Raw genomic sequence first — 13,150 nt, 5'->3', positions numbered from 1 at the left:
TGATCTGTGTTGTCTACAATTAATGCATCACATTGGAATCCATTCTAGTTACATGTATGAGATTTAGATTCTGTAGGTGCATTACAACTCAACGCCCAAGGCTAAATCCTAAACAGTTAAGCTGGCTCCTATTTTATGCACTTGCACTGAATTCATTGAACCCAATAGTTCTTCAAGTTAGTGCCTGATTTGCAGAGAGCATAGCTTGGAGATGGGTTTGACACTTTTTGGGGCATAATTTCAAGCCCTTGTCGCCACCCCAACATCACTTTTCAGGACATTGTGATGGCGATAGGGGCTGTGATGACCACGACAGACGCTGGACGCTAGGACCCTGTGGGTCACAGGGTGGTGACCAGGTCACCGGACACCACTTCCTGTCGAGGGACAGGAAAGGACATTATACAATAGGAAGAGGACGAGGACAGACGTGCCCTGACGGACTGACGAGATACCGAAAAAAAGAAGTACCTCTATACACACGATCAGCGTCCTGAGTGATTCCTGCATGCTGCGCGCTGTGTACATGACATCTGGCGACGAAGGACGGATCCGGTCCCTGCGTGCAGAAATCGCGATTTAAAACCAGGAGCCCACCCGGGATCGCGTCGTGGCCAAAAGGAAGAGGGAAGAGTGAAGCGCCGTCCAGAAATCAGCAGCGACGTGGGAGCCCACCCCGACCGCCGCAAAAGAGAAAAGCAACACAGCCGGTAAGCGCCAGCAACAAGAGCGCGAAGTTCGAAGAGCTGAAAAGCCAGCGCGAGCTCTCGCGAGAGTCTCGGCGGCCATATTGGGGCCAGGCGTGAGAGCCAATAGAAACGAAGAATGAGCGCAGCGGCCATTTTGAAGTCAGGCAGTGCCCGGATTGGCGAAGAAGTCTCGCGAGAGTCTCGGCGGCCATTTTGGAGTCAGGCGCGAGGGCCAATCAGCGAGCAGGAAAGTCGGGCGGCCATTTTAAAGTCAGGAAAAGGTCGAAAAAAGGAAAAAAGTGCCGATTGCAAGAAAAAGGAGAAACAAAGCACAGGCAAAGCCAAGGAATAGGAGATAAAGGCTAAATAAAAGGAAAGAAAACAAAAAGAACACTCACAGAAATAAACATCGTGTCCTGTGCACCAAAAAGAAGGAAAAAGGGACAACACTGTCACCATAAGAGAAGAACGTTAAAGAAAGAAATAAAGAAACAAAGATATCAACAGAAATAGCTCGAAATAAAAAGAGTTTAAAGAAAATGCCAGACACAAAGTCACAGAGTGCACAATACCGCAGACCAGTGCCTTTCGTTGTATCGGAGCCACAAGTGGGCATCCGGTGGGAAAAGTGGATCATAAAATTTGAACGATACATGAAGGCGACTGATGTGGTGAATGAAAAAAAATTAGATCTGTTCTTAAAGCTAGTGGGGGATGAGGTGGATGACCTCCTCATAACACTGCCACAGAGTGAATTAGAAACATATGAGAAATTAATAAAGTGTCTGACGGCCAAGTTCGACCCGCAAAGAAACGTTGACTTTGAGAGATATTCTTTTCACATGGCATATCAGCAGCCAGAAGAGTCAATGGATGACTTTGCAACGAGGCTGAGAAAGCTAGTAGCACATTGCGAATTTGAAAAATACGACAACGAACAGGCACTTCGCCTCAAACTGATAGAAGGCTGCCGAGACACGGAATTTCGCACAAGACTACTAAAAGAACCGACCACTGTAGAAAAAATTCTAGATCTTGCGAGGGCAGACGCAAGAGCGATGATACAAGCGAAACAGATGGATCGAAAGGGTGAACAAATACATAGAATGGCAGACACCGGCAAGAAAGGGAACTGGAAAGGAGGACACAAGGAACAAGCGGCGAAGAAACAAAGTTCCCAATGCTACAGGTGCGGCCTGGAATTTCCCTCACAGAGGACCATGCCCAGCATTTGGTCAAACGTGCAGAAAATGCAACAGAAGCAACCACTTTGCTACTATGTCCCAAGGTGGACAATTCAAAAGTGAACGTGGCAGGCCAGGAAAGCCAAGAACAACAACAACAAAACATGTACGGCACATGGAAGCGACGGAGAGGAGCTCGTCGGGAGAATCAGGAGAAGAAGAGGAAGAGGAAGAAACAACAAGAAAAGTAGAACGCCTATATCTCATGACCACGGACGAAGGGCATGAAGAGGAACATATCAGGCTAATAGACAGGAAGTCAATAAAGAAGACGGATTGGGTGACAATTGAAGTAGGGCCCCATCAAACAAAATTTGTACTGGACAGCGGAGCCACGTGCAACATCATGTGTGCCACAGAATATGACAAGATGAAGAAGAAGCCGCCGCTACAACCATCAAGTGTAAGAGTATTTACATGGGGTGCACAAAATCCTGTAACAAACATGGGAAAATTCACGGACACCATGACGCACAAAGGCAAGACTGTCGTAGAAGAAATACATGTGTTACGAGGAGACATTCCAGCACGTGTCTACTAAGCAATGTAACAGCAAAAGTAATGGGACTACTGAAAATGATGTATCACATGTCAGAAAAAGAGAGCATACTACAGGAATTCCCGAAACTAACGGAAGGACTAGGAAAACTAAAAGGAAAACAAATAACACTACACATAAATGAGGCTGTCAGGCCAGTTGCACAGCACCACCGAAGGGTACCAATACATCTACAACCTCAAGTGGAGGAAGAAATAAAGGCCTTACTGGCACAGGATATCATTGAGCCCGCAGAAGGACCAACGCCATGGGTGTCACCAATAGTGGCTGTACCAAAGAAAGACACTACGCAGATAAGAATCTGTGTGGACATGAGAGTGCCAAACACAGCCATCGAAAGAGAAAGGCACCCAGGGCCACATTTGGACGACATGATAAGCTGCCTGACAGGAATGAGAAAATTTTCCAAACTAGACCTGTGCAAGGGATATCATCAATTGGAGCTAGATGAGCAATCCAGATACATAACGGCCTTCTCAACGCACCTCGGACTGTTTCGCTACAAAAGGCTGAGCTTTGGAATATCTTCAGCAGCAGAAATATTCCAAGAAACGATCAGGCAGATAATAAGACCGATAACGAACAGTCTAAACTACAGCGATGACATTCTGGTCTTTGGGAAGTCAGACGGAGAACATGACACGGCACTGAGGGAAGTATGCTCACGGTTAGTAGAGGTGGGCCTGACAGAAACCAAAAGAAATGCGAGCTGGGAAGAGAAGAACTAGTGTTTTTTGGACACATATTCTCACGAAAAGGAATGAGGCCAGACAGGAGCAAGATAGACAAGCTCAAAAAAACGAGTGAACCAAAAGACGTCGCTGACGTACGCTCATTTCTTGGCCTTGCCAGCTACTGCGCGAGGTACATAAAAGACTTCGCAACGGTGAGCACACCATTGAGAGAACTGACAAAACAAGGACACCCATTCGAATGGACCACAGAGTGCACAAAAGCGTTTGAAGAGATAAGTGACGGCAGTAGACCACTTAGCGTACTTCGACCCGAACCTATGCACAGAACTAACAGTAGACGCCAGCCCGGTAGGCCTGGGCGCAATACTAGCACAACACAAACCTGGGAAAGATTCACCTCAACAAATAGTAGCATACGGAAGCAAAAGCCTGTCCGATGTTGAGAGAGCCTACTCTCAACCAGAGAAGGAGAGCTTGGCGGTAGTATGGGCATGTGAGCACTACCACATGTTCATATATGGAAAACCATTCACAATAGTGACAGACCACCAAGCGCTAGTGACTATCTATGGCAACCCAAAAGCAAAAATACCACCAAGAATAGAAAGGTGGGGAATAAGGCTGATGGACTATAACTTCAAAATAATACACAAACCAGGCAAAGACCAAAACCCAGCCGACTACATGTCGCGACACCCGCTCCCTTATCAGAATGGTGGTACCACAATGGCAGAAGAATACCTAAACTTCATCGTGAAACAAAACACTCCAGAGACAATAACAAGTGAAGAACTGGAGCGAGAGACAAAAAGAGATCCGACAATGAAGACAATAGGAACGATAGTGAGGCTACAGAGATGAAGACACATCAATAGCAACACCGTCACAGAAGAAGGGGTTGACAAAGAAGAACTGTTGGCGTTCAAAATGATAGGCGAAGAACTGTCGGAGACGGAGAACGGAGTTCTGATGAGAGGTTCAAGGATTGTAATACCACATCGACTAAGGAAGAGAACAGTCAAGATAGCACATGAATCACACAGAGGAATAGTAGCGACAAAGAAGATGTTGAGAGAAAGAGTGTGGTTCCCAGGACTAGACAGCATGGTGGAGGAAGAAGTGTCACAATGTCACACCTGTCAAGTCACTGGATCATCCAGTAAGCCCACACCGTTGAGGATGTCGGAACTGCCATTGGCAGTATGGACTGAACTAGCGGCAGACTTCTATGGGCCACTGGAGACTGGAAAGTGCCTGCTGGTAGTCATTGACGAATTTTCGAGATTCCCAATAGTGAGGGAAGTGTCATCGACATCGGCAAATGCCACCTTACCAGTGCTGGACGACATATTTGCTGCCTGGGGCTCACCACAAACACTGAAAACAGATAATGGTCCTCCATTTTCAGGAGAAGAATTCCGCAGGTTCGTGGACTACCTGGGGATCAAACACAGGAAAATAACTCCACTGTGGCCACAAGCCAACGGAATGGCAGAACGATTTATGGGGACCATCAAAAGAGCCATCCAGCGAGCAAAATTGACACAGATCTCCATTGGACAAGCGCTGTGTCAGGTACTACGAGATTATAGGAACACCCCTCACAGCACCACGGGCAGATGCCCAGCAGAACTGGTGTTAGGAAGAATAAGCAAAACAAGGCTACCACAGAGAGAAGCCATAGCAGACAACAACAGACAAGAGATCGCAGAAAGAGACAACAAAGAGAAAAAGAAAATGAAAGAATATGCTGACAAAAAGAGACATGCAGCTGAACACCAACTAAAGGAAGGAGACTTAGTAATAGTGAAGCAAACACAGCATAGAAAATCCGACAGCCCTTTTTCAAAAGATCCGCTGGTAGTGACTGGAGTAAACGGGTCAATGGTGACCGCGGTCTCAGACCATCGAAAGATAACAAGAAACAGCTCACACTTCAAGGAGTTCAAAATGGAAGAAGGAGAAAGAGCAATAACGACACCGGAAGTGGAGGAAAGAGAGCAAGGAACAAACGGAGAAGTGACAACACACAAAGAAGAAGGTGGAGGACCAGAACAGAGCGGAGAACAAAGACCAAGAAGAGAGTGCAAAAAGACAAAGAGACTGATAGAAGAAATGTAGAGACTCTCTCTCTCTCTCTCTCTCTCTCTCTCTCTCTCTCTCTCTCTCTCTCTCTCTCTCTCTCTCTCTTGCACTCCTTCACAAGCTTTCCACAGTGTGGATAGTATTGCCAGGACTTGTGCATGGGGAAAGTATTTGTTGTGACAAGGGGGAGATGTGATGACCACGACAGACACTGGACGCTAGGACCCTGTGGGTCACAGGGTGGTGACCAGGTCACCGGACACCACTTCCTGTCGAGGGACAGGAAAGGACATTATACAATAGGAAGAGGACGAGGACAGACGTGCCCTGACGGACTGACGAGATACCGAAATAAAGAAGTACCTCTATACACACGATCAGCGTCCTGAGTGATTCCTGCATGCTGCGCGCTGTGTACATGACAGGGGCCTCTCCTTATTTACAAGGCATACTTAGCATGAATGGAGAGGGCACTGAGTGTTGCTGTGGGCGTTCCACCACAACACCCATTGATATTGATGCTGCTCCATATTTACAAGAGTGGCGTTAATAGGAGGCAGTGCCAAAATTAAGACCAGGGAAAAAATGGTCTTACCCTGGCGAAACAAGGAGAAATGAAAACATGAAAACACCAATGATTGTTTATGTGCATGAAGGTGTCCCTTCTTGCACATAAAAAATCATTTAAAAAAAGTGATGTTTGCAACTTCTATGTCCTGCATTGAGAAGCACACACAGAAGTTACAAAACGCCTTTTAATGATTGTTTATGTGCAGGAAGGGACAGCTTCCTGCACATAAACATCTTCCCCTTCAACGGCACCCTTGCACTATTGTGCAAGGGTGAATGCGTTGGCGCTCGGCAGAGCAGGTGGAAACGCAGTGCAGCACCATATTCTTTTAAATATGGTGCAGCCATGCATTTCTATAGTGACGGAGCATGTCTTTAGCCAAGACATATGACAGAATACCGACAGAAAATCGACCTATAGAAATATTGACGCAAAAATATCGAAGTCAAGAATATCGACAACCTATCTACATTATGGTAAGTACAAAAATATCGAAAAAAATAATATCAAAGTCAAAAATATCGTTAAAATATAGTTTTTTTTAAAGTTACAAAAATAATGTAAAATAAAGTAAATAATACATATAATTAAAATAACTATAGTTATAAATATTTTAAAATGTTAAAATATTATAACAAATATATATGTGGTAAAAATAAATTAAACATATACATATAACTTTTAATATATACTTACTCAATAATACTTTTTAATAATTCTTTTATTAACTTATAAAGTGTTAAAAAAATCTTATAAATTACAAATACATCTCTACACATAAAACAATAATATAAATAAAAATTAAATAATTATATATATATATATATATATAACTAAAATAATTACAATTATTTTCAATATTGTTAAAATTAATTACATACTACATTATCTAAATAATGCAAAAATGATTAGATAGTGGTGGGAATAAAATTACTATTCCAACTCCAAACAGTGCAACAGTAGGGAAAGTGTTGGATAGCTTAGGGGTAAAAATTATTGTTCACACTCTAGTGAGTGCAACAGTAGGGAAAGTGTTAGATAGCGTAGGGGTTAAATTACTATTCCCACTCCAGTGAGTGTGACAGTAGGGAAAGTGTTGGATAGCACAGGGGTTAAAATTACTATTCCCACTCCAGTGAGTGCAACAGTAGGGAAAGTGTTGGATAACATAGGGGTTAAAATTACTATTCCCACTCCCAGTGAGTGCAACAGTAGGGAAAGTGTTGGATAGCGTAGGGGTAAAAATTACTATTCCCACTCCAGGGAGTGCAAAAGTAGGGAAAGTGTTGGATAGCATTAGGGTTAAAATTACTATTCCAACTCCAGTGAGTGTAACAGTGTGGAAAATGTAGGATAGCATAGGGGTTAAATAAACATACTTATTAATAAAAAAAAATTATATAACATATTAATTAATTAACAAAAATAGTAATAATAAATACCAATAAAATTATTTTCAATATTGTTAAAATTAATTACATACTACATTAACTAAATAATACAAAAATTATTAGATAGTGGTGTGAATAAAATTACTATTCCAACTCCAAACAGTGCAACAGTAGGGAAAGTGTTGGATAGCTTAGGGGTAAAAATTATTGTTCACACTCTAGTGAGTGCAACAGTAGGGAAAGTGTTAGATAGTGTAGGGGTTAAATTACTATTCCCACTCCAGTGAGTGCGACAGTAGGGAAAGTGTTGGATAGCACAGGGGTTAAAATTACTATTCCCACTCCAGTGAGTGCAACAGTAGGGAAAGTGTTGGATAGCATAGGGGTTAAAATTACTATTCCCACTCCCAGTGAGTGCAACAGTAGGGAAAGTGTTGGATAGCATAGGGGTTAAAATTACTATTCCCACTCCCAGTGAGTGCAACAGTAGGGAAAGTGTTGGATAGCGTAGGGGTAAAAATTACTATTCCCACTCCAGGGAGTGCAAAAGTAGGGAAAGTGTTGGATAGCGTTAGGGTTAAAATTACTATTCCAACTCCAGTGAGTGTAACAGTGTGGAAAATGTAGAATAGCATGGGGGTTAAATAAACATACTTATTAATAAAAAAATGTTTTAAATAACATAATAATTAATTAACAAAAATAGTAATAATAAATACCACAAAAATTATTTTCAATATTGTTAAAATTAATTACATACTACATTAACTAAATAATACAAAAAGTATTAGATAGTGGTGTGAATAAAATTACTATTCCAACTCCAAACAGTGCAACAGTAGGGAAAGTGTTGGATAGCTTAGGGGTAAAAATTATTGTTCACACTCTAGTGAGTGCAACAGTAGGGAAAGTGTTAGATAGCGTAGGGGTTAAATTACTATTCCCACTCCAGTGAGTGCGACAGTAGGGAATGTGTTGGATAGCACAGGGGTTAAAATTACTATTCCCACTCCAGTGAGTGCAACAGTAGGGAAAGTGTTGGATAACATAGGGGTTAAAATTACTATTCCCACTCCCAGTGAGTGCAACAGTAGGGAAAGTGTTAGATAGCGTAGGGGTTAAATTACTATTCCCACTCCAGTGAGTGCGACAGTAGGGAAAGTGTTGGATAGCACAGGGGTTAAAATTACTATTCCCACTCCAGTGAGTGCAACAGTAGGGAAATTGTTGGATAGCATAGGGGTTAAAATTACTATTCCCACACCCAGTGAGTGCAAATATTTACTAAAATAACAATAAATTACTTCCCACCCTATTCTCCTATAAACACACAACCCACTACACAAATAGATAAAAAAATTATTTACATTTTCAATTCATAAATTAATAAAAATTAATTACCAATTAATAATTAAATAATAAATTAATAATCAGTATCAATTAATACAAATTTAAATGTACTTAATTATAAAAAACTTACCTCAAACCCTATTCACCCATAAACTCACAACCCGCTACACATACAAAATAACACATTAATTTAATTATCAATGAATCAATTAATAAAAATGAATTAATAATTAATAATTAATTAATAATAAATTAATAATCATGAAAAATAAAAAATAAAAATTATTAATTATAATTAAATTACTTCCCACCCTATTCCCCTATAAACACACAACCCGCTCTGATACTAAAAAGCTAAATTTCATTGAAAATAAATTACTAATTTCTAAACATTCAATACATATATTTAAAAATAATTAAAAAACACTACACAAAATTTTAAACACATACATATAAAATACATGACACTAATATAAATATCGATATTAATAACAACAATATTTTTGCTAACAATATTAGTTACTTCGATATTACTTACTTCAATATTTTAAAAAACAATATTACTTACCTTAAGGTCGATATTCTGGTCAACGATATTCTTGACTTCTATATTCTGTCCCTACGCTATTTAAAACTCGACATTAGTGTAGGTCGATCAAAAAAATCGATATTATGACTGCATACCCTAGTAAATATGCCCCTTTGTTTCCAAGCAGTGCTGTCTAAAATCATGCAATTACTGACATGAGTTTTCGAGCTCTGCTGTCGGATAAACAAGCATTAACTGGAGCTTTTTCAAGCTAGTGTAAGCCCTGAAGACGTCAAAAAGATGCGCACGGACGCCTTCTGCGCAGGCGCAGCACAGAAAACGGCATCATGGTACGACCCCTAATCCTGGAGGTTATTGCCTCCTTGCAGAATTACCCTAAAATTCGGTGCAATTTGCTCAATGTGTACCTTTTAGAAAATGACATATTTCACAAATAAAGAAACGTAAATATTCTGCACAGCAGCCTAAAGATTGAATAGTGAATCATTTCAGTTTTGGAATATGTTACTGTTTTTTGACAGCAAGGATGAACTGTAAGAGGACTAATTATTATGCCTTTCCTTATTTTCTCCCTAGATCGAGGCACGTAAAAGAGTTGCCAAAACTGTGTTGGTGTTAGTTGGGTTGTTTGCATTTTGCTGGTTGCCCAACCACATCCTCTACTTGTACCGATCCTTCACATATCACTCCTTGATCGATTCTTCCGTGTTTCACCTCACAGCCACTATTTTCTCTCGAGCTCTGGCTTTCAGCAACTCCTGCGTAAACCCCTTCGCTCTCTATTGGCTGAGCAAATCTTTCAGGCAGCATTTCAAAAAGCAGGTCATGTGCTGCAAGGCCAGGCCTCCTGTGCGTCAACCCAGCCCGACCCAGAGTCACACCAACACCGGGGTTACTGCAGTCAAAGACAACATACAGATCTCGGAAATCAGCTTCACCCTGATCGGCGACAACGACGTGAAAAAAGAAGAGGACAGTATTTAAGTATGGCTATCGCTGGATGAGAAAGACAGTGGACTTTTCAGCTGTGGAAGAAACAAGGGTGATTTGTTCATAGCATTCTGATAAATTGAAATCATGTTAAAAAATTACGTGTTTGCTGTCAAGTCATGTTACATGTCTGTTCCCACTCAGGTAGGGTGAATGTTTTACTGAAATACAGGCAGTGAAACAGCAGATACTTTTGGTTGGAGTGGGTTATAGGTGTGCTGGAAACTTGCTCTTTAATTAATCACGTATGCTTTAGTGGTCAGAACCATCTACATACATTTGTCATAAAGGATAAAAAAAAGACGGTAGATGTCTTGATTGATAATCTCAATAGGGTAACCCAGTAAAATGCAGAACCTGGGGATAGGTACGTTATGTGAACAGTTGTTCTGCCACATCAATACATTTAATTTTGTGTCCCCAATGGGTGGGATGATCAACAATAATTAACAAACGCACAACACTGATATTTTTAACAAAAATACAATCAACTAGAAAAAAGTTAGTGTATTTAAAAAAAAATCATATATCTTTAGAAAATGGCATAACTAGACACGTATCAAACATAACACAACAAACATAAGTGATTATCTCCAGTAGTGACATATAAATAGGAATAGACAGTGACTGTACATATATCAACAGTACAAACTTAACAAAGCAAACACATTACATGTAAAATACATTTTTCTTTTGGTAGCGTTGTATAAGCAATAACAGAAACCCTAGCCAGACCTCCTTTATTGTATGTTTCTGGTTGGACACTAATGCTTAATAATGAACGTCGACGTTTCAACCCCTATAACCGTGTGTAGATCAATGACATCACTGTAAGTTCTACATCAGGACAACAGGACAGTTGTGTAAGGCCTTCTAAGGAGGTTTAAGAAGCTCAACTCTGTTAGTAACTTGTAACCTGCACAGTCAGTCGCAGGATTATGTATCATTTGGAGCCGCCAGGTTAGCCGTGACTTTATTATTATCAGAAGTGAAGAAATTTTCCTCCTGGAATTCCTCGTATCTCAACAATTTGATGGCATATTCAGTAAAATTGAAGTATCAGGAGCAAGCCTGCTCCTAACAAATCTCTGGCGTTGCGCACTCGGAGAACGTGATTGCGTCTTATGCCTATGCAGCTGCACTCATCAAATATCAATTAGGCAAGGTCCTTGGAAGCTTCAGTATCTTGCGCTCGGAGTGTACTGGGAGAGCCACTTTAAGGAGGAAGATTTCTACACTTCTGATAATTTTGATATTCCTATTGTCCTGATGAAGACCTTACAGTGATTTCATTGATATACACGCGGTTATAGGGTTCGAAACGTCAATGCTCATTATTAAGCGTTGGTGTCCAACCAGACCCATACAATAAAGAAGGTCTGGCTAGGGTTTCTGTTATTGCTTATACAATGATACCAAAAGAAAAATTGATGCTGCATGTACTGTGTTTGCTTTGTTACGTTTGTATTGTTGATATATGTACAGTCACTGTCTATCCCCTTTTATATGTCACCATTGTAGATAATCAATTATGTTTGTTTTGTAGGTTTCATACGTGTCTAGTTATGTCATTTTCTAAAAATATATGATTCTTTCCAATACACTTACGTTTTTTCAGGTTGATTGTCTTTTTGTTTAAAATATCAGTCCCACACATGGGGGACATAAAATGAAATGCATTGATGTGGTAGATTTTTTGAGGCATATAGTTTACAGGGGTGGGGGGTTCATAGGCTCCTGTTAAACAACTATTTCTTGCATGCTTACGTTTGTTTTGGTTAAATTCACATATGCAAAAACACATACAAATACACACATATATTCTTCCTAATGTTAGGAAGAGGCACTGGCAGGCAAACGATGCTTAGCAGCACATGGTCCAGTCCCAAATACCTGAATCAATGTGAACGGGATGGGCAGATCCCACTTCAGCGTATGTACATGGCAGTAATTGTGTGCTTTCATTGGTCAAAATACAGTGATATCAAAACCTATATTTCAGAGGAACCCGTGAAATATGGAAAATATTTAATGGGCTCCTCTGAAATATGTTTCAGCTCCAACCCACTCTGTCAAATTTACTGTTCTTCATTGTTAAACTTCATTATTAACTAAGCACTTGGCCTGTGTCCTTGCGGCTTATACTCTTGCCAGGACTCCTCAAGGGCAATGTATAGCCATATTACACGGCTACCAATATATATCTCTCTCTCTCTCTCTCTCTCTCTCTCTCTCTCTCTCTCTCTCTCTCTCTCTCTCTCTCTCTCTCTCTCTATATATATATATATATATATATATATATATATATATACAAATGTGCAGAATGTAATATGTTACTTATTGCTTTGCTAGATATGGGAGGGTGCATGACTCACGGGCCTCGTGTAAGTCAGTTATATTGTCCTCTGGTAATAGCATGGAATTTGCATTTGCACTGTAGTAATAAATGTGTCAATATGCATTTATTAACCCCTTCAGCGCGGCGCGAATTTTCGCGCTGTGCTGAAGGTTCTAATGAGCCTAACGGCTCATGACGGAACGGTTCCGTCATGAGCACAGCTCAACCGACGCTCATGATGGAACCGTTCCGTCATGAGCATGGAAGGGGTTAACACGCTTCCTTTAAATCACATGCATAGGATACATAATAGATAACTGTGTAATACAGTCTAACATTGCCCTTGCGGAATTTAGTAAACATCATAAATCACTCGGCCAAAGGTTGAGTGGTTTGTAACTGCCACCAGAACGCCAAGATTCTAATACAGGGACATATTACATATGTTACCATTAAATATATTTATATTATATATGCGTTTGGTGCTATTAGCATTAAACAGTGTTTTTTTCAAACAGGGAAATGTTTATTGAAAACAGTAAATAAAACACTGAGCTCTACAGTTTGATTGACTCTAGTAAAAATTAGAAAGATGTATTTATATATGTGGCTACGAATACAGGGTTTCACTGAAGAAGTGTGGAGAAGTGTGGCTCACTGGCTAGAGGAGGCTAGAGGAGGCAGACCC

The 13,150-nt window shown here is 40.5% G+C and overlaps 1 protein-coding gene across 1 annotated transcript in view; it reads left to right on the top strand.

Annotated features, from left to right (window-relative positions):
* The window catches only part of BRS3 (bombesin receptor subtype 3), a 113,734-nt gene extending 103,240 nt beyond the window's left edge, over positions 1–10,494 (top strand). The window contains exon 3 of the mRNA XM_086966765.1: positions 9,711–10,494. Within this exon, the coding sequence (XP_086822891.1) occupies positions 9,711–10,118 (408 nt within the window). The 3' untranslated portion in view covers positions 10,119–10,494. The remainder of the gene's footprint in view (positions 1–9,710) is intronic.
* The last annotated feature ends 2,656 nt before the right edge of the window (positions 10,495–13,150 follow it).

The sequence above is a fragment of the Lissotriton vulgaris genome, chromosome 4_1 (genome assembly GCF_964263255.1).
Source record: "Lissotriton vulgaris chromosome 4_1, aLisVul1.2, whole genome shotgun sequence".
Taxonomy (NCBI): domain Eukaryota; kingdom Metazoa; phylum Chordata; class Amphibia; order Caudata; family Salamandridae; genus Lissotriton; species Lissotriton vulgaris.
Note: the sequence above shows the minus strand (reverse complement) of the source record. Positions and strands in the feature narration are given on the sequence as shown.